At 61.7% G+C, this 27,226-nt stretch overlaps 1 protein-coding gene across 1 annotated transcript; it reads left to right on the plus strand.

Annotated features, from left to right (window-relative positions):
* PFKL (phosphofructokinase, liver type) lies at nucleotides 1-26,917 on the plus strand. The gene is made up of 22 exons (XM_081028705.1): nucleotides 1-150; nucleotides 5,505-5,578; nucleotides 9,905-9,982; nucleotides 11,344-11,533; nucleotides 12,187-12,352; nucleotides 12,816-12,860; nucleotides 13,834-13,942; nucleotides 15,983-16,078; nucleotides 16,730-16,822; nucleotides 18,363-18,488; nucleotides 19,383-19,447; nucleotides 19,929-19,992; nucleotides 21,234-21,380; nucleotides 21,689-21,759; nucleotides 22,221-22,308; nucleotides 22,641-22,793; nucleotides 24,290-24,454; nucleotides 24,801-24,862; nucleotides 25,019-25,130; nucleotides 25,780-25,879; nucleotides 25,962-26,067; nucleotides 26,373-26,917. The coding sequence occupies exons 1-22, from the start codon at nucleotides 66-68 to the stop codon at nucleotides 26,518-26,520; spliced, it is 2,343 nt and encodes a 780-aa protein (XP_080884831.1). The 5' UTR covers nucleotides 1-65; the 3' UTR covers nucleotides 26,521-26,917.
* The last annotated feature ends 309 nt before the right edge of the window (nucleotides 26,918-27,226 follow it).

Below are 27,226 nucleotides of genomic sequence, written 5' to 3' on the forward strand. Positions count from 1 at the left end.
AGGGCGGGATCGACCACAGCGCGCCGGGCGCGGGCAGAGGGCGACAGGCTCGACTCCGCGCCGCAATGGCCACCGTGGACCTGGAGAAGCTGCGGATGTCCGGGGCCGGCAAGGCCATCGGCGTGCTCACCAGCGGCGGCGACGCGCAAGGTGGGCAGTGTGCGGGCCCTGCCGCGGGTGGCGGATGGGAGGCGGCCACCTGTCCCCGGGACCCTCTGCGCGCCCGCCACCCTCGGCCGGGCCCCGGGCGCGCGCAGCATCGGCGGCCCCTGCCCGCACGGCGCCTCCTGTCCCGGACGCACCCCAGGCGGCCCGGGACCCTCCCCGACGCTCCCGTCGCTCGCCTACGTGCTGCGCGCCACGGCCTCCACGCCACGGCCCCCGCGCCCCGCCTCGCACGCCCGCAGGGGGTGTGTCCGCGCCGGGGCTGGAGGACGCGGCGTGCAGGGCAGGCGCCGCACTGCACTGGCCGCCGAGGCCCCTCCTGCCGACCCGGGGCCTCCCCGCCGCTCCTTGCGTGGCACGTGTCAGGAGTCTTGTTTCCTGGAGGCCGTGCTGAGCTACGCAGGTCCCTCCGGAACCCGAGAGCCAGGCTCTTCCTGGTTCTAAAGGCACCTGGGAACCGTGTGCTTCCCCCAGCCGTGGCCTCCAGGGTGGCCCTGATGCCCGCACCCCGCCCAGGCTACCCCCTCCATCCTGGCCGGCAGGAGTGGGGGTGGCAGACCGACCCAGAACAGCCCTCTGTCTCCTTTGAGGCCTGGTGGGGAAGAGGTGTTTCCCTTAGCTCAGACCAGTTCTCACCCCCCTCGTACAGGGGAAGCCCAAGGTGGGGGGCTTCCTGGTGGCCTGCCCAGGACCCTGTAGCCGAGGCCTGGCAGAGCTGGGCAAGTGCCCTCCCTGAGGGGTGGGGGAGGGAGGATGTCTGTCCCAGCAGCCTCCCTCCTGGCGGCCTGGTCTTGTCCTGACCTCAGCTCTCCTGTGCCTCTGACCTGGGATGGCCAGAGGGCTCCAGAACCCCAGGACAGACCTCAGTAGAACAGGAAACAGGACTGGAAGGGATGGAGCCTGCACAGCTGGGCTTGGTCTGCCTGCCTCCAGATCAGAAAGTACCAACACACACCTCCCCATCTCCCCTCAGAAACGGAAAGAGCTTTCACAAGCCTGGGCAGGCAGAAAGAGTCAGACTCTGTGTCCTTGCCTGTGACAGGCCTTCCCCTGAGGAGCCCTTCCCTACCAGGGCAGATTGGGGCTGAGCCTGCAGGGCCTGGCCTGGCTGGCAGTGTGCCCTGCTGCACGGTCCCCAGCCCCTGTGGCCAGTGCGCTTGCTGCCACCCCTCCCTAGATCATGGCCAGTGAGTCAGGGCTGGGGTGAGTGGGTTTGGAGGTTGGCCGGAAGGAAGTACTGTCCTGTGAGATTACACCCCGGGAAAGGTCACCCTGGGAGGGCTGGACCACCTTGCCAGACAAGCAGAGAGGCCTGTGAGGCCCCCACTCCCGTGGCTGCTGTGCGACCGGTCTTCACCGCAGGCTCTGGTGTGTACAGTGGAGACAGCAGCAGTAGGAGGATGGAAGGATGAATGGCATGCATTCAGGTCAGGGTGAAAAGCCCTGGGGGTGGCATGCACCTGTCCTTTCTTGGCACAGGCTGAACAGCGGATGGGGATTGGTGGGGGTGGCTGAGCGGCCAGCGAGGGTGCTGCCAGCCTGCGCAGGTGGGCCAACCCAGGGCAAAGCCTGTCAGCTGTGGCCTTGGTGGCTCACACAACACAGGCAGCGCTCCCGCGATGTGGCTGGAGTGTGGCCGTCAGTCGTCAGTGCACCTGCTGGCTGGCTGTGGGCCACTTCGCTTCATGCCATTCGCTGCAAGGGTCCCCACTTCCCAGATCCCTGGTAACCTTGGCTCCCCCCTCCCCCCGTTCACTCCTGCCAACCTGCAGACAACTGTTCTCCATGGTTTCTGGTTGGGGCTGCACAGACTTTCCCGGTTTAGGGCTGCGTGGATGTGGGGAGGAAGACGCGGGGCCAGCTGGTATGATGGGAGAATGGAGCCTTTCTGTTTTGTGAGTTCTGGAATCAGTCAGTAGATGTGCCCCCAGCCAGCTCTTCTCTAGCCATCTCTGCTCCTGCCATCCAGCCCCAGACGGGGTGCTCAGGTTGCCTTCAGGCCCCCGCCCCCCCACGTCCTTCTAAATAAAGGCTGATCTCATAGAGACCTGATGGCACCACGTGGGCCCCCCCGTGTGTGCCCCCCGTGTGCGCCCATGGCTGACGGCAGCCAGGTGAATGGGCACCTCCCTCCCAGCCGCTGCGGTCTGCACTTGTTGGGATGTATGCAAACCAGCCAGCTGTTGGAGTGGAGGGCCAGGCCCACGTCCTGGTAGGGCTGGCATTGACCGCCTCTGTGGTGACCCAAGCACTTCTCTTGGGCCTTGGTTTCTCCTTCTGTAAACAGTGGACGAGTCAAAAGGCCACCTGGCAGGTTCCTTCCAGCCAGCCTGGAAGTGGCCTCCTTTGCCAGCTCGGGGCCTGTCCTTTCCTGGTGGCCGCAGGAAGTGTCAGTGAGCTGAGGGAGGGCAGTTGTTCAGGGGTCACAGTACTTCGTGCAAAGTAACAAGAGACTGGCCCGCCCACCATTGCACCCTCAGTCTCTCCGGAGGGCAACACCTCCCAGCGCCTAAGTAACACGCAGGGCCTGCTTTCTCCTGGTTCATTGGTAGGACGTGCATGTCCTGTATTTGCAGGTGAGGGTTTAGCTCCCGCACTCCCTACGCCATCTCATTGTGTCCCAGCCAGGTTTCATGTCTACATGTTGGCTGGTAATGAAATGTCCTACTGAGCCTGGTGTCATCTCATGGTCCCCACTCTCTTGCACATTTTGTTTTCCCGGGAGCTGATTGTGACGAAAAGTCACAAATGCGTTAACGTCAGACATGGGTTTGGTGGCGTGGTGGATTTCCTCCAACAGGTTGTGGGGTGCGCCTCTCTGCGGTTGGAGGGCTGAGGGGTCACAAGCTCCCTCAGCTGGTAGGCGCAGCTGCTTTCCTGCCTACTCTTCTCCCTCAGCCGAGGGTTTATTTTGAGGAAGAAAAGCAGATTAAAGGGCTATAAAAAGGCCTTTTTAAGAAGGCAGCTTACAGTGAGGTGTACAGAGGAACCCACACCCTCCAATGGCCGTCTCCATGGCGTCCGGTTCCTGGGCTAAAATTCAAGTTTTCACTGAATGTGGTCATGTGTCCTTTGATGCTGAAAATGGTACCCTACCCCTGGGGTCCCTCGGGCCCTGCAGCAGCTGGCCAAGATGGGGTGACCGGAGGGATGGAGAGACATCCGGTTGGATGTGTGGCCACTGCCCTCTCCCCTCCTCCCACCCTGTCCCTGGCTGCTGGCCTCCCTCCTGCCTGCCCCAGCTGGGGTTTGCACCTAGAGACTGCAGTGGGCCCAGAGTGGCCTCTCCAGTGAGGGGAGCTGCGGGAGGGTGAACCGCCCCGACTGGCCATGGCCACTGAGATGGCCTGACACCTCTGCCAGGACAGGGCCTGATGGGGTGAGGGTTGGGGGAGGGCAGGGACGTGTGCTGCTCCATCCCTCCACCCCACGAGGCCAGGGAGGGCAGGGGAGCCTCAAGCAGCAGGATTTGTGAGCTTCAGGCCCCGGTTCCTGGGGCAGCCCAACTGTCTGGGGGGTGTGGGTGCTCCCTGGGCTCCGGCCGCCAACTTCCACCTTCGCAGCCCCAGTTCCATGCGTTTGGGGGACGTGAGACATTCATGATTTTTTTAGAAATGGGGTTCTCTGGCTAAAGTCCAGCATGGGAGCCACAGGTGTGGGCATCTAAGGTCCCACGGGCCTCTGGTCTGCCTGCCCTGCCGTCTGGGTGCCCCTGTGCCGGGAGCCCCTGGACAGTGGCCAGCTGGAGCCTTGGCTGTGGGTGGGGATGGGGGGCTCGCTGTTCCCAAGGGGAGGTCAGGGTGCCTTCATTCTGTCCCTCTGGGACCCAGGCGTCTCATCTGTAGAATGGGCATATTGCAAATGCCCATCTGCTGTTGTGGCGGCTGGTGCCCTGAGCCTGCCCACTGGTTCTTCCTAAGGTGCTGGGCAGTCCTCCATTGTCCCATGAGACCTGCTGTCTCCCCCTGGGCCCTGTCTTCCAGGCCAGAGACGTGTAACCAGGGTAAAGGTTGAGAATCCCCACGCTGGGGTCATCATGTGCACCACACAAGCTGCAAGGGACCCCAGAAGCCACGGTGCTCCTGCAGGACGCCCAAGCAGATGGGTACTGCCCACTTCCACAGGCTCAGGGACCAGGAAGGCAGGGGTTCCTGGGGCGTGTGGCCACACTGCCATTGGCACCAGCCTCCAGTGAAAAGGCTTTCGAAAGCTTAGGGACAGATCACAGGATGTGTGTACACTTGTGTGCTCCAGGCTCAGCTGCTGGTAGGAAAGCAGGGGGATGGAGAAGGGGGTCCTCGGGGGAGACCAAGCACAGGTTGTGACCCTGCCCTGGACCCAGCGTCATAGCATGAGACCCTAAATGGGTGGCTAAGGCTGTCATTCTTCCTCTCTAAGGACATGGGGAGTCCTGCCTGCCCCCTTTGTACCAAGGCACAGATGTCTTTTGTGGTGTGGACTCTTGGGAAAGACGGTTTGCATTAGTGTGGGGGCTGGGCCTGCCCGGCGTGCCCGTGCGGGGCCACCGACCAGTGTACCTGACTGGGCATTCTCTAGGCCCGTGGCAGCTGCAGCCCTGGCCGTCTGGTCACCTAGAGGTGAGGCCCCATCACACTCTCAGAGTGTGGCGGGGGACCAGCACGCAGGTCCACCCCTGGTGCTCCGAGCCTCTCTTGGGGCTGCTATGAGGGCTTCGTTCTGGTCGCAGCTTGTGGAGGGAGCTCAGGCAGACGCCTTGCCCTCTGTGGGCTTGGAACCAGCTGTGAAGGACGGAGGCTGAAGCTCTCCTGGGCTCGGAGCCTTTCCCACATGTCAGTCCTTCCAGGAAGCCTATGCTGCAGGGTAGTTGCTAGGCACAGGGGACCAGAGTAGGGGAACAGGGAAGAGGGGTGGCCGGCCCCAGCCTGGTGACTCCCCTGTGCGTGTGCTGTGGATGGCTGGAGTGCGAGCCTGCTCAGCAGCACTGCCTGAGACTGTGGACCCCCAACTCCCCAGGCCCTGGGAACACTGCCCTCTGGTTGACTCACGGAGCCCACCCTTGGGGGGTATGGTCTTAGGGTTAGGGGCATGGTGCTCAGGGCGCTCCCTGAGCTGCCCCCAGGGTGTGGCTTGGGAGCATAGCAGGGAGCCCAGAGGGTCTCCACACTCCGGTGGGAGTTTTCCTGGTTGATCTCTGGGGCAGCTTATTTCCAAATGCTCAGAAACTGAAATGACTCGTCTTCACCCTGTGATCTGGGGCTGGAGCTCTGCTCCTGGCTCGGCACCCCCTGAAGAGGGTGGGTCCTGGGCCCCGACATCTGTGCGTCTGCACTGACAGTGTCATCCTGACTCCCTCACAGGTATGAACGCTGCCGTCAGGGCTGTGACACGCATGGGCATCTATGTGGGAGCCAAGGTCTTCCTCATCTACGAGGTAAGGCTGGGCAAGGTCCAGGCGCCACGCTGGTGGGCTCTGTGCTGGGGGGGGCGCTGGTGGCCACAGGGGGGACGCCTGCCCTGTCCCACAGCAGTCAGTTGTTCAACCTGGGCTCAGGCCCAGAGGGAGGGGATGGTGACGTGGCGATGGGACAGGGATCGACAGGGTGGTGGCCGGGGCCCTCTCTGGCGTGGGTTGAGGACCCCACCTGGGTCCTGTGGGGTGCACTGCGTCCCTGGGGAGACAGGAGGGTGTGAAGCTGCTACCCTCCTCCTCTGAGGCCCGGGACCTCTGCCCCCACCCATCGTCCTCCAGCCAGGTCCCCCGTTGCTCCCCGACCCTCCTGCACCCTGATACTTAAACCTTGTGTGACTCACCCAGTGACAACAGCAAAGAACCTGCGTGTGGCCTTGGAGCATTTTTCTGGCCAAGCTCATGCCCCTTTGCCTCACCCGCCCCCCAAATCCCTGTGTCACAATTGGACACACACACACACACACAATGAATTTCTGGTTTCTGGCGTTGCTGTGTTACTTTGTTTTCACTTTTTACTCAGAAAGTAGCTAACCCAGCGTCTCTGCTCTCCCCAGTGCCTCCCGCCTGGCCCTGTGGGCTGTCCCTGTCCCTTCCCCTGGCCCCAGGTTGGGCAGGGCACAGCCAGCCCCTGGCAGCAGTTTGTAGGCCCCTCCTCCCTGCAGGGCTCTGACCCTCAGACCAACCCCAGGTTGTCTTTGGGAAGCAGGTCTCCTCAGTCTCAGCTTCTGGGCAGGTGGGGCCCACGCCCTGATAATGGCCTAGAACCTTGTGGCCTAGGTTCGTGGATGGCGGCCTCCAGACAGGCGGGGTGGGTCCAAGCCCTGTCTGAAGTCCACCTGTGGTAGGTGTGTCCCTTCACCCCGCTGACCCTCCGCTGCTGCTTCTGTTAAGTGGGGATACCCGTTCCTTCTCTGGGGAGGGGGTGGGGTGGTGTTAGGGCACAAGAGCTAATGCAGTGTTGTGATTTAAAGCACTTTTCACAGCCGACCCTAAGAAGGGCTCAGTGAACGGGGGTGGCTTTTATTCATCCAGGAGCCCAGACTGGAGCTATCAGAGTTGATACAGGAGAGCTGCCAGCAGTGCACTCGGCCAGCAGCCAGTTCTGGGGCTGCCTGGGGGCCTGGCCTGGGGTGGGGAGGGAGGAGGGGGGAGGGCAGAGGTGACACAAAGTGGGTGGTGTGCAGAGACATTCTAGAAGGTTCCAAGGCTAGGAGCAGAGGGTTGTGTCTGTGAGACTTTGATTCAAGCTGAGCGGACTGACCTGGTTGGGGACTCTGGGGACTGCTGGGTGCACAGTGGGCAGGGGCCAGGCCGGCACCACCCGCGCTTGGGCTCTGTGCCTGGTCCTGGGTTTTTGCAGACTGAAATCCACCTGATCTGGTAGCTCCTTGCTAAGGACAGTGCCTGCTGGGGATATGCAGGCCATTTTCCTGTTTTTCTGTGCAGAGATGGTGGTGGCAGAGCTGGCTTATGTCCTTGTGGCCAAATTCCTGACCAAAGATCGGGGTAGGTAGGGAGGGACATGGCCCCAGCTGTTGAAGGTGCTTTGCTTGGTGGTCCCCAGACTGGGGCCTCAGTCCTCCTGTGGCCCTAAGAACCTTCTCCTGTTCCGGTTCCTGCAGAGTGGGCCTCTGCCCCTCCAACCTTGCCAGGCTTGGGTGGGCTGGGGGCTGGGGAGGGAACCTACCATGCCCTGAGTTGAAGAACCATTCCTTCCTGGGCCCTTGCTGTGCTCCCCATGTGTAGTCCTCACCTCTACTCCCAGGGGCAGGAGCATATGCCCTGCCCCTCCAGGGCCTCACTGCCCAGGACCTTACAGGCCTGGGTGACAGAACGGCATGGGTGAGGGTGGCTCAAGGGGAGGAGGCAGAGGGTGAGTAGATTCCCAGAGCCAAGCTGGGCTCCAGCCCCAGGCAGGAGCGTGGAGGGCTGCACGGAGGAGGCAACCCTGCTCATCTCAGCATGATGGTGCCACATCTTTTCATCATTTATAAAAGGAACCTGTTGTCTATCCAGACGGTATAAAGAACTCCTACTAATAAGAAAGGGGTGGCCATGGTATAGAGGAAATGATCAGGACGCCTGACCAGGCACTTCTTACAGAGGTGGTCCAGGCGGCCAGTGGCTTATGTCACAGGGAAACAGTATGTGGTCTGACAGTTAGGTGTGCGAACTTGCCCCCGTGCGCTTCCATAGGCAGCCCTGTACAAACAGCTCGGGAAGGTCTCATAACCTTGGTTTATCAGTGTCTCACAGCTGTGTTCGTGTTGACATATGGCGGTGTCTTGCTGAGTGGCGTTCATTATTGTTGTGTGTTTTGTGTACCATCGTGAGAATGTCTGAGCTTGAATTAGAGTAATGAACAAACATTACATTTCTTTAAACTTGGAAAGAGTGGAAGTGAAATCAGCGACATGTTAGTCCAAGTTTATGGGGATAATGCCATGAAGAAAATGCAGCAGATGAAACAAATAGATGAAACGTTTTCCTGAGGGGAGAGAATGCATCGTGGATGAAGACAGGTCACAGCGGCCAGTAACGAGCAGAACTGACGAAAACATTGCAAAAATTCATCAAATTGTGTGTCAAAATCGTAGGCTGACTGTGAGAAGCCTAGCAGACCAATAAACATTGATAGAGAAACAGTTAGGAAAATCTTCACGGAAAATCTTGGCATGAGAAAGGTGTGTGCAAAAGGGTCCCAAAGGAGCTCACTAATGAACAAAAGCAAAGAAGAGTGGAAGTTTGCCGAGACCTTTTGGAGAGGAAGATGATGTTTTGGGCCGTGTTATCACTGGTGATGAAACATGCCTGTACAATACGATCTGGAAACAAAGCATCAAAGTGCACAATGGAAGTCAGCCAGTTCTCCACGACCAAAAATGTTCCGTCAGTCCAAATCAAGAGTCAAAAGGATGTTGCTAACCTTTTTTGATATCAGACGGATTATTCATTATGAGTTTGTACCAACTGGACACACAGTTAACCAGGTTTACTATTTGGAAGTGCTGAAAAGGCAGCGTGAAAAAGTTAGACGACCTGAACTTTTCGCCAACAATTATGGCTCTTGCGTCACGACAATGCACCAGCTCACACGGCGCTGTCTGTGAGGGAGTTTTTAGCCAGTAAACACATAACTGTATTGGAACACCCTCCTTACTCACCTGATCTGGCCCCCAATGACTTCTTTCTTTACCTGAAGAGAAAGGAAATATTGAAAGGAAGACATTTTGATGACATTCAGGACATCAAGGGTAAAATGACAGCTCTGATGGCCATTCCAGAAAAAGAGTTCCAAAATTGCTTTGAAGGGAGGACTAGGTGCTGGCGTCGGTGCATAGCTTCCCAAGGGGAGGACTTCAAAGGTGACCATAGTGATATTCAGCAATGAGGTGTGGAGCACTTTTTCTAGGATGAGTTTGTGAACTTAATTATGAGATGTGTGTGCTCATTGGGGAAATTCAATATGGAACCACCCACAGGGACTGACGTGCAGCCCCTGGGATGAGGACTAGCCCAGGCCAGTGCTGTGGGGTGGCGTGTCCAGGAGCCCGGCCATGTGGCGGGTAGCCAAGGAGGTGACCACAAGCATAGTGGGTGCCGTGTGGCGGTGCCACCCCTGGCTGTGCATGCACCCCTTCCTCAGGAGCCCTCTAACAGGAGATGTGTGCGTGCTTAGCAGCCTTATTTCTAACAGCCCCAACCAGGAGACCTCCCAATGTCCATCTCTGTGGACGGATGTGACTGGTGCGCGCACAGTGGCCGGTGGTACCACAGACAGGCTGGGCCTGGCGCCACGGGGCCTTGCAGACACCAGACACAGAAAGTGGACACCGCTGTCATCTCTACATCTAACTGGCGCCCTTAGGAGGCAGGACAGCGGGTTCCTCTGGGAGGCTCGGGTCTGAGAAAGCCAGAGGGCTGCTGGGTGCTGGGCTTCTGTTTCTGTTCTGGGCTCGGTGACCTGGGCAGGGCTCGCGAACACCGATGGGCCACCTGTGGCACGAGCACTCTGCCGTGCGAGTCACACTCTGTAACACGCAGCCTTGCCAGCCCTGCACAGGGGTTCTGGAGGCCTGTCTGGGCATCCTGCTCTCTCCCCAACAGCCTGTGACCGCTGGCCGACCCCGGCTTCCCCACCCACGGTCCTGGGGGAGGGGCCTTGGCGGGCAGGACCCATCGCCTGCTTCCTGTCGCGTGGGCTGTGGCCAGGTTCCCAATGCCCCGCTCTCAGGCAGAGTCGGGCTGCTGGAGGCGCCATCTCATGCCTGTGCTCCTTGGTTTCAGGGCTACGAGGGCCTCGTGGAAGGAGGTGACAACATCAAGCCAGCCAACTGGCTCAGCGTCTCTAACATCATCCAGCTGGTAAGGCCTGTGGCAGGCTCTCCCTGCATGGAGGTACACAGATACGGGCACACACACAGCTGTAGACACACATACAGACACACAGAGAAGCACACCGCGTCCTACAGAGGCTCGCCTCCAGGCTGACCCTGTCGTCTGGCCGCCGTGGGGTCATGCAGTCGCGATGGCCCTCGGACATCTCCACGTGAGAGTTCCCTCAGTTCCAGCTAAGGGTGCAGGGGAGGAGGGACACTTTGGAAGACGCACGGTGTGGCCTGAGCGGCCTCCCCATCATCACCATCCTGAGCCTCCCAGCGACCAAGGCCTCCCTCTAACTTACTGAGGGGCCAGGATTCCTAGGAATGGTGGACTTCGAGCCATGTGTCTGGGGAGCCCCTTGCCCCCCCACAGAGCGGGCACTTGTGACCTGTTTATCCCAGGCCACCAGCTGACACTCGGCTCATTCTAGTGGGCAGTCCTCAATATTAGCCACAAGCAGGCCTGCAGGAGCAGCGGGCCGGCCGGCCTGGACCCCAGTGCCCAGTGAGCTGGTGCAGGTCTTACCCAGGCATGGCCCACCCTGAGGGGCCTGCCTGCCACTGCTGCCCAGAGCAGCCATCGCTCATGGAGTGAGTTCTCCTTGTTCCTGGGGGACAGAGTGGGTTTGCTGCCCCAGCCCTGGTCAGCCCAGTGAACGTGGACACGTAGAGGGGTCAGGACAGCCATTGGGAAGCCCGAGGGGCACTGTTGGGGGCAGTTAAGGGAGAGTTTGGGCTCTGTCTAGAGCGTGGTGCCCCTGGGCTGGTCCATTTCAGCCTGGGGCCCAGCCTGGTGGGTCCTGGGAGCAGCATGGTGGGGGATGGGGTGCAGTTGGCTGCGTCCTGGCGGCGGGGGGTGGAGGGGGGGCCCAGCTAGAGCTGAACGGGGAGGGGCTGTGTGACTGTTGGCCTGAGCTGAGCTGCTGCAGGCAGGTGCCCTTGGTGCTTAGGGAGCTTCTGGTGTTGGTGCCTAGCCCGTGAGCACGTGTGTCTGCCCTCAAGTGTGTGTGTGCGTGTGAGTGCACGTGTGTGATTGTGTACATGTGTGAGCTTGTGCTTGTTGTGCATGTGTGAACATGTGTGTGCCCATGTGAGCGTGCGTGTGTGGTGCCTGCTCATTCCATTACCTTGTTGGGCTTCCCAAGCCTGGCAGGTAGATACTGTCCTTCTCATCGTGTATTTGAGGACAAAGAGCCAGGGAGGTGGGACAGGCTCTGGAGGACTATTTGGGCTTTGCCCTTTCAGTTCTGCGGGTCCACCGGCCCCGCAGTGTCCGGGTCGCCCCAGTGTCCCACAGGACCCTCTGCTGCCTTGTTAGCCAAGGCCCCCATCTCCTTTGCTCAGGGTGGCACCATCATTGGCAGTGCCCGCTGCAAGGCCTTCACCACACGGGAGGGGCGCCTGGCAGCGGCCTACAACCTGGCCCAGCGAGGCATTACCAACCTGTGCGTCATCGGCGGGGATGGCAGCCTCACGGGCGCCAACATCTTCCGCAGCGAGTGGGGCAGCCTGCTGGAGGAACTGGTGAAGGAAGGTGGGTCAGTGCGGGATCGGGTCACGGATGGACGGCTCAGGGTGAGGGCGGGCGGCGAAAAGGCCACAGCACCTGCCTTCCTGTGGCCGGGCTGTGGGAACAGGCAGGGCGATGGGAGGCGGCGAGACGCTGCCTGGCTGCTGGCTGCCCAGTGGGGCAGAAGCAGTTGGCTGAGTTTGGCTGGTGGTGCGATCAGTGTTTGAGCTGCAGCCTCGGGGACCCAGCGTCAGGCACGCCCACGCGTGTTGGGCCGCCCTCCCAGGCTGTGGTGAATCCCGTCTGTGATTGATTCCCGGATGTGGTTTACAGATTTTGTCAGTTGGCAGAAGCGTCATAATTAAAGTTTCATAACACGTGAGACTCGGTCCCAGGGTCACCAATTGGAAAGTGACCTCCTGGAGTTCAGTTCTGTGCCACTCGCGTGGGACCCGGAAATGAGGGGTGTGGTAACTCTCCCAAGCTGCCCTGGAGGTCCCCTGGCCGGGGTGATACACCTACGTGATGGCGTTGGATTCAGCTGCCTCCCGCCCTGCGCTCGGGATTCCCTGTGCAGGACCTGGGAGGGGGAGGCAGAGCCTGGGGACCTCCTGGGGTGGCTGGGGTGGGGGATGGTGCGTGGCCTGTGCGGCCTCAGCCCGGCTGCTCCTTCCCAGGTAAGATCTCGGAGAGCACAGCTCAGACCTACTCGCACCTGAACATTGCCGGGCTGGTGGGCTCCATTGACAACGACTTCTGTGGCACCGACATGACCATCGGCACGGACTCCGCCCTGCATCGCATCATGGAGGTCATCGATGCCATTACCACCACGGCCCAGAGGTGCGTGACGCCCGTGAGCCCCTGGCCCGGCCAGGCCTCTAGGTCAGCAAGCTGAGGATCCTGTTCTCCTGGTGAAGGGCGAGGCCACCACTCGGCAGCGGCCCTGGGCCATGGTGGGTCCCATTGGGGGTCCTCGGGCTTCTGTCCGGTGGTGGCCAGGCCTGCGCAAGGTACATGGCCGTCAGCCTTAGGAGCGGAGGTCAGTGAAAACGAGCCCAAAGGCTGGTGAGGAGCCCGCGGCCACATTTTGCTCAGACACGTGACTGCCCTGGGACTGAAAAGGGCTGTGTGTCCTGCTACTCCTGTGTCCGCAGTGTCACTTGGGCACACATGGGGCGTGAGCAGCGTGGCCTGGTCCCTGTGGATTGTAGGAGACTGTTTCTGATGGCCTGTGAGGCCGGGCTGCACAGCTCAGCTCACAGAGGTCTGGCACTAACGCCTTCTTCCCTTTCCGTGTCCACAGCCACCAGAGGACCTTCGTGCTGGAGGTGATGGGGCGGCATTGCGGGTAAGGGGGGGTCAGGGGGCTGCCCTGGCTAGTCAGGGCTTCTGGGGAGCAGCAGGTGAGGAAGGTCAGGGGGCTGCCCTGGCTAGTTGGGGCTTCTGGGGAGCAGCGGGTGAGGGGGGTCAGGGGGCTGCCCTGGCTAGTCGGGGCTTCTGGGGAGCAGCGGGTGAGGGGGGTCAGGGGGCTGCCCTGGCTAGTCGGGGCTTCTGGGGAGCAGCGGGTGAGGGGGGTCAGGGGGCTGCCCTGGCTAGTCGGGGCTTCTGGGGAGCAGCGGGTGAGGGGGGTCAGGGGGCTGCCCTGGCTAGTCGGGGCTTCTGGGGAGCAGCGGGTGAGGGGGGTCAGGGGGCTGCCCTGGCTAGTCGGGGCTTCTGGGGAGCAGCGGGTGAGGGGGGTCAGGGGGCTGCCCTGGCTAGTCGGGGCTTCTGGGGAGCAGCGGGTGAGGGGGGTCAGGGGGCTGCCCTGGCTAGTCGGGGCTTCTGGGGAGCAGCGGGTGAGGGGGGTCAGGGGGCTGCCCTGGCTAGTCGGGGCTTCTGGGGAGCAGCGGGTGAGGGGGGTCAGGGGGCTGCCCTGGCTAGTCGGGGCTTCTGGGGAGCAGCGGGTGAGGGGGGTCAGGGGGCTGCCCTGGCTAGTCGGGGCTTCTGGGGAGCAGCGGGTGAGGGGGGTCAGGGGGCTGCCCTGGCTAGTCGGGGCTTCTGGGGAGCAGCGGGTGAGGGGGGTCAGGGGGCTGCCCTGGCTAGTCGGGGCTTCTGGGGAACAGCAGATGCCCTTGTTAGTCGGGGCTTCTGGGAACAGCAGAGAGGTGTGGTGCCTTCAGGGCGCCTGGCACGGCTTGTTTAACTCTGTGCACATTTAATGCTGTGGGTGTGATAGCTGGGGTTCAGGAATCCACCCTCTCTGGGGCAGGGATACAAGGAGAAGGACAGGAGGCGGGGCTCAGAGTGACCTGGGTCCGGCCCTGAGCAGATGGCCCCTCCAGGTACCTGGCCCTGGTGTCCGCCCTGGCCTCGGGGGCCGACTGGCTGTTCATCCCCGAGTCGCCCCCTGAGGACGGCTGGGAAAACTTCATGTGTGAGAGGCTGGGCGAGGTGAGTGGGCAGGGTCTTCTGCCAAGGGTCCCACTGCAGGTCGCTCTGCCAGTGCAGAGGCAGGTGTCCCCACGGGAGTGTCCCCAGGGCTTATGGCCAGCTCTGACCCATTTGTCTTCACTGTGGCTCAGTAAGCATCTGCCGGTGTCCCCCTGGGAGCAGCACCCATCGAGGAGGGGGTAGGGGTGCAGTGCTGGCGCAGTGGACGTGCCTGGAGCAAGGGCAGAGGGGGACAGTGATGGCATTGCTGTCCCATGTGACTGTGGTGGTGGCATCACTCCCATCCACTGCTGGACACCTCCCCCCCCCCGCCCCCGCCCCCGCGGCCGCCAATGATGGCTTTCCAGCCCTGCCTAGGGCACCAGGAAGTGCTGAGGGTCAGGACCAGCTTCTGGAACCTTCCTCAATAAAGCCAAGGGCAGGGCCGAGCAGAGCCCAGCGGGTGAGGCTGGCCAGATGCCCATGTTCTCTCCTGAATGGAGTCCTTTCACCCCTCGGGGCCATTGCCCTGGCTACCATGGTCAGTACTGACACAGGGGAAGGGGCTGGAGCAGGAACACTGTCAGGCTGGCTTCCTAGGGGCTGTGAGCTCAGACCCTGAGCTGGGGGAAGTGGCCTCGTGAGCATGGGGAGATGGGACATGAAGCAGTGTCCCCAGCAAAGAGGCCCAGAGTGGGCCGTGGAGGCAGAAGCAGACAGGGAGGCAGCTGGGGCACTGAGGCCTTGTCTGGAGAGATGACAAGGGGTCCTAGATCTGGGGTTCCCAGAACACGGCACTCTCTGGGCCGCTTGAGGTGGAGTTGGGGAGGTGGTTCTGGTCAGGGCAGGAAGACACTACCCTGGGAACCCCCAAGGTCGCCACACTAGAGCCGGTTGGCCCCTCTGCCAGGCCTGGATTCAGTGGTGGACAGGAGGGCTCTGATCAGGGCTGGGGGTAGGGAGGTGCTGAGCTGGGAGGGGGCGTCCTCAGATCAGGGGTCTTGAGGCCTGTGGTCTGGATTCGAGGCAGGGGCTTTGGTGTTGGGGGTTCTTGGCTGAACTTGGCCTTGGCTGATTCGCCGAGAACTCAGGGTTGGGCCTTCCTGGAAGTGGCCTGGACTTGGGGTGAGCATGCCCTGGTTCTTTCTGCTCCCTGTGAGGCCTCAGGCCATTCCGGGTCTTCCCTGAGCCTCAGTTTACCAACCTGTAAGGTGCAGGTGCTGCCTTCTGCCCTGCCTACCTCCCTGGCTGCAGCAAGGGCTCAGGCTCAGGCTCCTCTGCTCCCCCTGCAACCCCATCTCTGGGCGTCTCACCTCACCTGCACCAGTGCCACCTCCTCCAGGCAGCCCTCCACTCCCAGTTCTGCCCACACTGTGCAGAGCCTATTTGACCCTGTGAGGCTCTTCAGGCAGGTGCTGTGGGTTAGTCACATGGCTTGTGGGTCAGAGTGAATCCAACCATGTGCGTGTCAGGTCCTTAAAGAAGTGAAGGCATGAAGAGCACTTCAAAAGCCCCAGAGAGCGTTCCTTCCCACCCCGCTGATACAGGGCGTGTGGGTCCCTGAGGAGCCACCTTTCAGCCTCCCACAGCCCCAGGGAGGGGGAATTGCTCCACAGGCACAGGCGGCTGTTGGCCAGCTCTGTGAGGTCACCCATTCCAAGGAGGAGAAAGAAGAGGCCCAGGCTACCTCAGGGTCCCAGACTAGTGGCTGGCAGGCCTGGTTCTGCCACCACAGGACCTATGGGGGGTCCCTCTGCCCCTCCATCCCAGCCCCCAGTCCTGGGAGGCTGTGGTACCATGTGTCTTCCTGCCTGGATGGGAGTGTCGCACCCCAAATGCCACCTGTGCCTTTTGCCTCGTCCCTGCCCTGAGGGCCCCTTGTCCCCTTGATGCCCCCCACTTCCCAGGCCTACAGCAAAGACTCCCCCAGCCTGCCCTTCCCTGTCCCCAGTCATATGGGTTGTGGGCCCCATGGTGTGGACCCCAGCAAGGGCTGGAGGGTGGCGGCCGTGTCGGGGCTGGTGTCTGAAGCGGGTGGCTGAGCCCAGGTGTCTGACCCAGACTCGGAGCCGAGGGTCCCGGCTAAACATCATCATCATCGCTGAGGGCGCCATCGACCGCAAAGGGAAGCCCATCTCCTCTCGCTACGTGAAGGACGTGAGTGCGGGAGTGGCCCCCAGCAGACCTGGCCACGTGGGCGGGCTCCCCTTTATCTCCAGTCCTCAGTGCTCTTGCTGGGCCCCCCTCCCTGCAGCCAGGAGGCTCCAGGAGGGCTTCCTCATCCCCAGTGATAACCAGATGTGGGCTGCATGTACCCAGGGATCCCCAAGAAACCTGGCCCCAGAGGCGAGGTGCACCCCCAAACCTATTGGGAGCCCCCATCCTCTGGTTTCCAGTCTTCGTTCACAACATGTTCCCTGCAGGGCGAGGCCCTCCTGGCATCTCTATACGTGCACACACATGTGGAGACACACGTCTGCCCTTACACGGAGACACGTCCACACATTCCCATGGAGACTCACGGAGTCACACGTGCACACACTCACATGGAGACACACATCTGCACACGCACACAGATACACATGCAGTCACACGGAAACGCCCACATATACCCAGAAACATATCCACGTACTCACATGCTCTCAGCATGAACCTTGGACTGGCTCTTTGGGGACCTGGGGTGCTGACACCCCAGAATTCTGGAAGCAGGACATGGGATGGGGGAGGACCAGGGTTGGGGGCCTGTGGGAGGCGGGACATGGGGTGGCAGCCAACCCAGGGAGGCGCTTACTGTCTCCCCCTGAGCAGCTGGTGGTCCAAAGGCTGGGCTTCGACACACGTGTGACCGTGCTGGGCCACGTGCAGAGGGGAGGGACCCCCTCGGCGTTCGACCGCATCCTGGTAGGTGGGACATTGATCGGTCCTGGGTGTGTGCGCGGGTGAGCGTGCGTGCATCTGAGTCTGGCCCAGAGCCTGGGCTCCATAGCTCTTACCCTGGGGGAGCCATGTGCTGGGGAGGGGGCCTGCTGGATTCTGGCCTCAGTGCCATCATTGTGATGACTGCTGGGTCTCCCTCATCCTCTGCAAAGTGGGAATCCTGTTGCAGCCACGTGGAGGCAGGGTCAGGGGCCAGGGAGGCCCCATGGGTGGTAAGGGCAGCACGTGAGGGCTGGTCACCCCAGGTGGGGGCTGGAGACCACCCAGATCACTGCTGGAGTGAGGCCCTCGGTGAGCCACAGCTGCTGTACCGCCCTGAGCCTTCCCAGGAGGCCTCAGTGGGTGGTCCCCTCAGCCCCACACAGCAGCGGGGACACTGGCTTCCCAGAGGGGCCTTGCCCACCTGGCCAGGTACCTTCACACCCTATGTGAGGCCTTGGGTGCACTCGGGGAGCCTTCTGAGGGGCCTGGGACGTCAGGGCCAAGCACTGGCCCCCCGTCAAGCCTGGGCATCAGGGATGGGTTGGGGTGTCCCCAGCTTGCAGGAGAGTAGGCTGGCCTGCTGGTGTCATGGATGCTGGTGGAAGACATGAAATGCTTGGGTGAGACAAAGGACAGTGTGTTACCCATGGCCAGAGCGGCAGCATTTTGTGCTGGTCCCTGAGTCCAGTTCCCCTGGGACACCTCCCCACAGTGTGTCACATCTCAGGAAGGAGGCTGAGCTCAGGGAACCTGTCCTTCCCAGTGAGCTGTCAGCACGGTGCTCCCAAGGGGACAGGGAGTTTCTTCCTAGGCTGTTCCTGACACAGACCTGCCTTGCTCCCAACATGGGCAGGAGGCCCAGGGACACAGGGAGCGCCGTCTGCGGGCGCAGCAGGAGCAGGGGACCCGCTCACCGTGTCACTGAGCAGAGCATGGTGACCGCAGACCTGTCTGCTCCCTTGGCAGTGCCAGGACCTGCATTTGTAATTTGTCCCCAAGGAGGGCAGTCCCTAAATGTTTTAGCTGATCCAGCCTAGCAGCCCACATCCATCATTTGCACACACACCAGGAAAGTTGTGACATAAAGGAGCCCCAAGCGAGAAACCTTGTCATAGTGGAAAGAGCCCCAGAAACCTGGCTCCAATCTTGCTCTTCCCCATCGGGCTGAGTGACCATGGACGAGTCATGTCACTGCTGTCTTGAGGTGCGGGACCACATGGTCCTGGCAGGGTTGTGCAAGACCCAGGAAGTGGTTCCGGGTGACTGCTGTAAATGGTGGTCATCGTAAGTCACTGTTTCTGGCGCCACTTGTTCTTGAAGCTTCGGCCAGTGTGTGTGGGAGCTCTGGAAGTTGAGGGTCTGTGCATGTGCAAAGTGACATTGAGCGCATGGTGTGGGAGCCAGCTCAGTGCAGCCCCCAGAGCAGAGGAGGGCCAAGCGAGTGTGTCTGTGCATGCATGTGTGTGTGTGTGCACGTTGAGCGGTGGGCTGGACCTGCCTGAACCCTCTGCTCTCCACTTAGAGCAGCAAGATGGGCATGGAGGCGGTTATGGCTCTGCTGGAGGCCACACCGGACACGCCAGCCTGTGTGGTCAGCCTCTCTGGGAACCAGTCTGTGCGGCTGCCCCTCATGGAGTGCGTGCAGGTGGTGAGTACATGGCCTCCCGAGGGAGGTGCCCGGGGCCTCTGTGGCTCTCCCCTTCCCCCCAGTACCACCTGTTCTTCCAGGCCTCTCTGGGGCCCCAGCAGGCTGCCTGCAAAGGTCCCTCTGCCAACCTCGTCTCTGTGTTGCATGGAGCAGGCGACACACACATCGTCACCTCTTGTCCTGGCTGGCTGAGTGCATTACCCGCCCCTCCCCACCCCCAGCTGGCCTCAGGGTATCTGAAGCCTATAGCCCTCCAGGTGGGGGGTGGGGGTGTGAGCGTGTGCTCCAGGTGGAACAAGCCCCAAGAGAGGTGGGAGTGAAGCTGAGGTTATGTAGCTTCCTGGAGCTAGTGGCCATGGACTCACTTTGCAAACTGGTTAGGGGGGGCATTTGGGAAAATGGGAGGGAGGAGGAGGAGTGGTTGGCTAGAGCCACTGAGTAAACTGGCAGGCGGTGTGGGGAACATTGGGTGTGGCTGGACCAGGAGCCACCAGAAGGAGGAGTGGGAGGTGAGGGCCGAGAGGCTGAGAGGCTGTGTGGGGACGCTGGCCCCGACTCCACAGGTTGGGGGGCCCTGCAGCAGGGGTGGGTGGAGATGCTGACGCTTCTCTTGGAAGAACCTGCTGCCTCGACTTCCACCAGCTCTGTCTGGGCAGGCTGGGCGTTGACTGTGGGTCTGGGGGCCAGGCAGGCCCTGCTTGGGCCCCCAGAGGCTGGGGAGGACCTGGTGGCCAGGTCAGATGGGGCGTTCCAGGCCTCAGCAGCCCTCCTGATTGCTGGCTGGCCTTGGCAATGATCACTGCCTGGCAGGTGTGGGACAGACACAGCGACTCGGGGGCAGCCGTGCATGCTCCAGGCCCTCTCCCCCAGGTTGTGCTTTTCGTTTCCTTTAAGACAAAGGAGGTGCAGAAGGCCATGGACGAGAAGAGGTTTGAGGAGGCCATCCAGCTCCGCGGCAGGTGAGGGCCTCGCGGGCTGGGGGTCCACGGCACGTGGAACATGCATACCTGCAGGGATGGCACGCTGCACTCTGCTGCAACCCTTCCCTCTGTGTGTGTGCGGCCAAGCAGTGTGCAGGAGGAGGGGGCCCAGCGGTCCTTGAGGCCGGAAGCGGGCGGGCCAAGGCGCGGACAGGAGCTGCCAGACAGGAGCTGCCAGCCGGGATAGGCAGGGTGTGGGCACTGGCTTTGCTGGGAGGATGTGGGGATCGTGTGTTCTACGGGGTCTCCCACCGTGATGGCACCCAGCCCGGGAGTGTGGTGATGACACTGGGGAGGTGGGCCGGCCGCACCTTGTCAGCCCCCTCCTGGGAGCAGCCGGCAGGCAGGCGGTGTGCTGAGTGGTATTAAGTGGTACGGTTGTGGGTGTGGTCGTGGGCGTGGGCGTGGCTGTAGGCGTGGGCGTGGCCGTGGGCACAACTCACAACTGCTTCCCTTCCAGGAGCTTTGAGAACAACTGGAACATTTACAAGCTGCTTGCGCACCACAAGCTCTCCAAGGAGAAGGTGAGCCGGGGCCGTCGTTACCGCCGCCGAGTGCCCGCAGGCTGCCTGCCGCCCGCCCGGGTCCGGCTGGGCCAGACCCTGCTTCCTGTGTGGGGTCCCAGCCGTGGGCTCCACCAGCGGGTCTCCAACAGCCAATGTCCGGGCCTGGGGGTCATGCTGGCTGGATGCTTATGAGACAGCGGCAGGACATTCAGTCAGGCCCACAGATTTCACTCAGGAGAGAAGGGATATGATGGCTAAAAACCTGGGGAAATGGGCTCTCTTCAAAATGAGGATGAGAGCAGGACTTGTTTCTGAAGCCCCGGGAGACATGAAGAGGATCCCAAGACAGCGCTGGGCAGTGGGGGCCGGGGCCATGGCCATGGGGTGGCCGACAGAAGGCAGAGGCTTCGGGGTTGGTCAGTGGCTAAGGCTGGGGTCATTCACGTTGCCACCATTTTGAGGCGAACACTGCGGTGTGTCTGCAGCCTGGGTTGCTCACCACCCTACCAGTGTCACCTTTTGTGTCCCGCCCCCAGCCCCCATCCTATCCCAGGAGCTAGTGAGGGACAGGCAATCCCCTCCCCGCCCCTGAGCTGGCTGCAGTGTGGGCCGCATGTCCCCTCCCAGAACTGGCCAGGGGCGTGATGGCCTCTGGGCAGCAGGGCTGCTCTTTCCAGGACCCACTGCAGCCACGCCACTGGGGGAGCCCCTGGCCACATGTGGTCACAGAGCCCCTGGAATGAGGCGTGCTGGCTGGGGTGCAAGGACACATGCAAGAGGGGTGTGGAGTGGCAGTCAGTAGTTTCGCACATTGGTTCCAGGCGGAGGAGATCACGTCATCAGGGTAGATGAGCTCTAGTAGTGTCACCTGCTGCCCTGTGCTTAGCATGGTCTCCCTCTCTCTGCATCGGCGCAGCTCGCCAAGGACTTGGGGTGCTGGCTGCTGACTCCTGAGTGCGGGGTGATTGCTGAGCTTCCAGGCAGGCTCGGACTGTGGCCTGAATCCTCCGTGCTGGCCCCCACGAGGGCACTGGGCCCGTGGGGACCCAGTGTTGCTGAAGTCCGTGGCCGGCCCTGCAGTCCCACCAGCCGGGCCTGCACTGCAGCCCGTTTACTCTTTGCCAGAAGCTTGTGGCGTCTTGAAGACAGATTTGTCACTCCCGAGGGCGTCAGGCTGGCAGGAAACTGTCCTGATTGTGTCAAGTCAGTGGCCCTCTGCAGCCCCCTGCTCACACCCTGTCTCGTCTCCTTCTCTGAAGACCAGCTTCTCCCTGGCCATCCTGAACGTGGGGGCCCCGGCAGCCGGCATGAATGCGGCCGTGCGCTCGGCGGTGCGTTCCGGCATTTGCCAGGGCCACACCGTGTACGTGGTGCATGACGGCTTCGAAGGGCTGGCCAAGGGTCAGGTAGGTGCACGGTGGCCGGGCATGTGGGGCATTGGCTGGTTTATGACCCACCCTGGCTTTCTCACAAACAAACAAGGACTCCATGTGGAAATGCAAGGAGTGGCCCTGAAGAAAATGGGTCAGAGGACGAGGGAGAGGGGTTAGCTGTGCCCTGCCCAGGGCCCTGAGACCTGCGGCGTGATGGTCAGCACTGGCACGGCCTCTGTCCCCCTGCGGACACGCTGTCCCTGAGCACAGGTCTGGCACCTGAGGGAGAGTTGCCCAGCAGCTCTGGTCTGCCCCCCTGCAGCTGTGCCTCCCTCTTGCAGGTGCAAGAAGTGGGCTGGCATGATGTGGCCGGCTGGCTGGGGCGTGGCGGCTCCATGCTGGGGACCAAGAGGTGAGCAGTGGGCAGCTGGGGTGGGAGATGCAGAGTGTGGGCTCAGCAGGGGCTGCACGGGGACCAGCCTGGCCCGGGCTAGGTTGCCCTTCTGGCTGGTGGCCTGGCACAGCGGGCTACAGGGCGTCCGGCCTGGGACTTCCTGACGAAGGGTTCCCCTGAGGCCACATGTGTAGGGGAAGGCTGCTCAGCGGCCTCACACCTGTAGAGAGCTCACAGGCTGCAGGGGCGAGGGGCCCCCTGTCACGTGGCCAGTGCCAGCGAGGATGCTGAGTGGTTGCCAGCCCCCACACACCGTGGCTGGGAGCTGAGCCTCTGCTTCTGTCTCTAACCTGCAACAACACCCCCATGGGGCTTGTGTTGTCCCCGGGTCAGGGACAGGTCAGAGCAGTGTGGCTGTGTGAACAGTGGCATGGTGGTCTGCATCGGCCACACGCTGGTCTGACTGTCCCCCACTGCAGGACGCTGCCCAGGAGCTACATGGAGAAAATCGTGGAGAACATTCGCACGTACAACATCCACGCCCTGCTGGTCATCGGCGGCTTTGAGGTGAGGCTACCGCCGGGGACAAAGTTTGGGGCAGGGACCCGAGAGTGGCTCCCTCTGCCCTCCCAGAACCACATGTGCAGGGAGGTTACCACGGGCCAGTGGACTGATAGGAGTGTTTGGCTTTGGAGGGTTTTCACCTTCTTCTGAACTTCACCGTTCAGATTAAAGCTGGCAACCCAGGTGCTGGTGGCGAGGAAGGGGAGCAGGGGGTGCCCTCCTTCCTGTCCTCCTTGGATCCCACTTTCCCTGGCCCATGGGGGTGCAGAGCTGGGGGGAGCCCCCCTTCCCCACCACCCCAGCCCCACTGGGTTCTGAGCCCCTGGTCCCCGCAGGCCTACGAGGGGGTGCTGCAGCTGGTGGAGGCGAGGGGCTGCTACGAGGAGCTGTGCATTGTCATGTGCGTTGTCCCGGCCACCATCAGCAACAATGTGCCAGGCACTGACTTCAGCCTGGGCTCCGACACTGCTGTCAACGCCGCCATGGAGGTAGGGCGCCAGGACCCCTGCCGCCCACTTGGGCTGGCCACAGCGGGTGGGGTGGCTGCGGTGTGCTCCAGGAGGTGGGACACGGGAGGAAAGAGCACAGTGGTAGGTGACCGGGGGATGCCTCGGGTGTGACAGGGTGTAGGGCCCACCTGGCTGCCTGCTTGCCCGTGGGCAGAACCTGGCTGTGCCTTGAAGCTTTATGGGTGCCAGGCAGAGGTGTGGCTCGGGGTCACAGAGCGTGAGGATGAGTCTGGTCAGGGCTGAGCCCACTTCATTATCCTAATGTAGAGGTGTGGACGGTGAGCCATGGTTCCGTCTAGGGAAGTGGTCACCCGTGGATCTGGTGGGAACCGAGGCCGCCCGCTGGGCCTGGGGAGTGAGTGCTCAGGAGGACCCGGCAGTCGTTACAGCTGTTTTCCTCCGTGGGCGTCCCAGGAGCAGGCCCATTCCTGGAGGGGCCCAAGCAGGGTGTCCCCAACAGAGCCTCTCGGGGGGCCTCCTCACTGCGCTCTCCACCCTCGAGCACTTACCCACCCTTCTCTGACCCCACAAAAGCCCATCTTCCCTTGGGCTCAGACCTCTGTGTGGGGCTCCATCAGGTTCTGTGTGTCAGTAGAGAAAGGAGACAATAAGACTACAACAAACAAGGGACTAAAGGAGACCCCCTCAACCTCTCAACCCAGAGATCCCCTGATCCTCAGGGGATCTAATCCCTGGCCATCCACACCAGCTGTGGGTCGCTCGTGGCTACTCTGAGCCTTTGGTGCCCGCCCCTCATCAGCCCCAAATGTGGGCCTGTGTTCTTTGCCTCTGTGACGGGAGGTGGTTTTTTTTCTTTTAAATTATCATTTTTTATCATTTGCCCATTTTTCTCTTGACAAGTTTGCTTTTTTATTTGCAAGTGCTCTTTACGTATGTAGGCTGTTGACCCTTGGGCAGACGTTACAGCTGTTTCCTCCTCTTTGCTGTTTGTCTGTTATTTGGGGTTTAACTTCATGGTTCAGAACCCAGGAACCTACTTATTTTATTTCCCTTTTCTCAATTCTGTATTTCACGTTACAGTTCCTTTCAAACTCATTCAGAGTTAAGATTATTAATACAGGTCACATTGTCAAGAGCAGCATGTTACTTCTCGTGTCGCCGATCCCTTGTTTATAATGACCTACAGTGGCAGCATTGACTTCCCCCGTTCACAGATGAGACGCTAGGGCCCCATGTCAGGGAGACCCTCTAGCAGTGTCCCTGGCCTCCGCCCCACGACATGCCAGTGACACCCCCGTGCCCCCCGGGGCAGAATCTCTCCAGTTGAGGACCCTGATTCTGCAAGGTCTGTGGAGAGCCCGTGGTGAGGGCTGCAGAGCCCTGGGCACGAGGGGTGTGGGACTGCCCGTGCCTCCTCCTGACCCTCAGTCAACTTTGGAGAGAGACCAGGTCCTTGCAGCATAGCGGCTCCCCGTGGCCCAGTGGGGAGCGCCCTGACCACTCCTGACCCCCAGAGCTGTGACCGCATCAAGCAGTCGGCCTCGGGGACCAAGCGCCGTGTGTTCATTGTGGAGACCATGGGGGGCTATTGCGGCTACCTGGCTACCGTGACCGGCATCGCCGTGGGCGCTGACGCTGCGTACATCTTCGAGGACCCTTTCAACATCCAAGACTTAAAGGTGAGCCGAGCCCTCACCTTCTGCTGCTGCAGGCAGGTCACCCAGCATAGCAGAGTGGGTCCCCTCTACAACACGAGAGCCAGCCCGGCACAGCGGCTGCGCCCGGCCGAGGAGCCTTAGCCCGGCAGGCTGGGGGCTCACTGCCTGTGAGGGCACTGGCCCGAGACGACTGTGCCCTGACCCATCTGCATTGTCTTGCCAGCCCCACCTCCAAGTGCCCTCCTGCATGGCCCCCCATCTCCCGTGCGCCCTGGTGTCGGTTAGGCTGGAATATGCCTTCCCAGGCTGCCTGCAGTCCAGCGGCGGTGGGGGCAGTGCTGGCTCACCGTGTCCTTTGCCCGTGCAGGCCAACGTGGAGCACATGACGGAGAAGATGAAGACGGAGATCCAGAGGGGCCTGGTGCTTCGGTGAGGCCGTGGGCGGGCCTGGGCTCCGGGGGGACGAGGGTCTGCCCCAGCCATGGTGGGCACCCAACAAGGTGCAGGGAGCTTTGGAGAAGGGTGGTGGGCTCAGCGTTCCCAAGAGCCTCCCACTGAAGCCAGGCCTCCTGCTCCCCTTCCCAGAAATGAGAAGTGCCATGAACACTACACCACGGAGTTTCTGTACAACCTCTATTCCTCCGAGGGGAAGGGAGTTTTCGACTGCAGGACCAACGTCCTGGGCCACCTGCAGCAGGTGCAGTGTGGGGCAGTGTGGATTCTGGAAGGTCGTCCTCTGTGGGCCCCGCCTCCATCTGTATCCGGGCCAGGGGCCCCAGGACGACGTGGCAGGATGAGGGCTTCCTGTGCATGTCCTTCTGGGGCACCTGGCTATGGGTCATTGCTGCTTCATGCTCACATCCCATGGCCAGAGGGATCAGCACTCCATCGCACAGGTGGGGAGACCAGGCTCCTGTCCACTGGAGCCTCCCTGCTGGGAAGGGGTGGGGCCGGCACCCCTGTGGCCACCTCCTCCCCCACGTCTCCTTCCTTTCTCAGCCTCCTGGTGACCCTGCAGGAAGCTGCATCTGTGGGGTTTCCCAACCTGACACAAGGGTTGTGTGTACCCCAAAGGCGCCCCTCTCCCATAGGGTCCTTGCTCACTGGTGGTGGGACCTGCCTGCTGGATGCAGGGGCCCTTGGAGGCCGCCCCATCCAGTGACTAGTCAGCCCACTGCCTGGCCTCTGCTTTTACGCCACATTTGGGGTGGAGAGAGGGGCCAGGAGTGCTGCAGGCAGAGGGGATGGGGTATCAGAAGCTGGCGGGAGGGCTCACCTGAGGTCACATTGGGGCCAAGTTTAGGGACTCCTGGGGGCTGGGCCTTAGCCTCACCCACTATTTCCAGGGTGGGGCTCCAACCCCCTTCGACCGGAACTACGGGACCAAGCTCGGGGTGAAGGCCATTCTCTGGATGTCTGAGAAGCTCCGGGCTGTGTACCGCAACGGTAGGTGGGGCAGTGGTCCAGCCTGACCTTGCCCTTGGCTGCAGCCTGGGTGTGGCGCTGCAGCACGTGCCTGTGTCCACAGGGCGGGTGTTTGCCAACGCCCCCGACTCGGCCTGTGTGATCGGCCTGAGGAAGAAGGTGGTGGCCTTCAGCCCTGTCACTGAGCTCAAGAAGGATACTGACTTTGAGTGAGTCCCTGGGAAGGGAAGGTGGAGCATTGGGCCCACAGCTCCCAGGTGGGTGTGCTGGGACGGGGCCGGGGTGAGGTGGGCCAGTAGTACTGTCAGGTCTGAGTGCACACACGCCCCATTGTCCCCGTGAGTGTGCAGAGCCCTCCTGGGTGCAGGCCTCAGAGGGATGGGACCCCAGACGCCACTGCCGTGGGCCACTCACATGAAGGAGCCAGGCAGGTCCAGGGTTCAGAGGAGGGGTGTGCTCCTGGTGGGGGCTTTGGCCCCACGAGGTGCCCTGACCCCTGACGCGCCCGCCCCAGGCATCGCATGCCCCGGGAGCAGTGGTGGCTGAACCTCCGGCTGATGCTGAAAATGCTGGCCCACTACCGCATCAGCATGGCCGACTACGTGTCTGGGGAGCTGGAGCATGTCACCCGCCGCACACTGAGCATTGACAAGGGCTTCTGAAGCTGCGCCGGGGGCCTGCGGGCAGGCGGTGGTAGGCAGGCTGCGGCCCTTTCGGCCCTGCTCCAAGGGGCTAACAGCCCCAGCCCCACTTCCTGCTCCCCACTGGGCTCTCCTCCAGGACGGAACACGCCAGGCACTCACCTTCCAGCCCTGGGGGATGTGGGGCACCTGAGTCTTGACACCACTGCCCCTCCTCCTCAGCCCCCGCATGGCCCCAGCCTCTCCCCATGCTGGCTCCTGACCCTCACCAGTCCTTGGGGTCCAGCACCTAGGTCTCTGTGCCAAGTGGGGGGTGTCCCCACAGGCCTTGCTGTGACTCTGCTCCTGTGTGCACTGGCCACCGTGGCTGACCAGAGCTTGTCACCTTTTTTAGAAATAAAATCACCATGACAGTGGAGTGCTATCAGTTTCTGGAAAGCAGGGCCCATGGAATCTTCTAGGGACGGTAGGCTGGCTGGTGGTCGGAAGAGGGGTTGGCTCTAGAGCTGTTCTCTGGTCTGCAGAGACCCTTGAGGCGGTAGGTGAAGGGGAGGGGGAGGAGGCCAGAGGCTTCATCACCACGGGCTGTGGTGCCCACGAGTTCTGGGGCACCTGGGGGACCAGTTAACCTGGACCACGCCAGGTCACACTTTGGTGGGACTCCTGTCACTTCTGAGCTCACTGCACCCTCTTTCTTTTGCAACTGTGGCTACCTGGGCATTTAGCC

The sequence above is a fragment of the Rhinolophus hipposideros genome (assembly GCF_964194185.1).
Source record: "Rhinolophus hipposideros genome assembly, chromosome: 2".
NCBI classification, from domain to species: Eukaryota; Metazoa; Chordata; class Mammalia; order Chiroptera; family Rhinolophidae; genus Rhinolophus; species Rhinolophus hipposideros.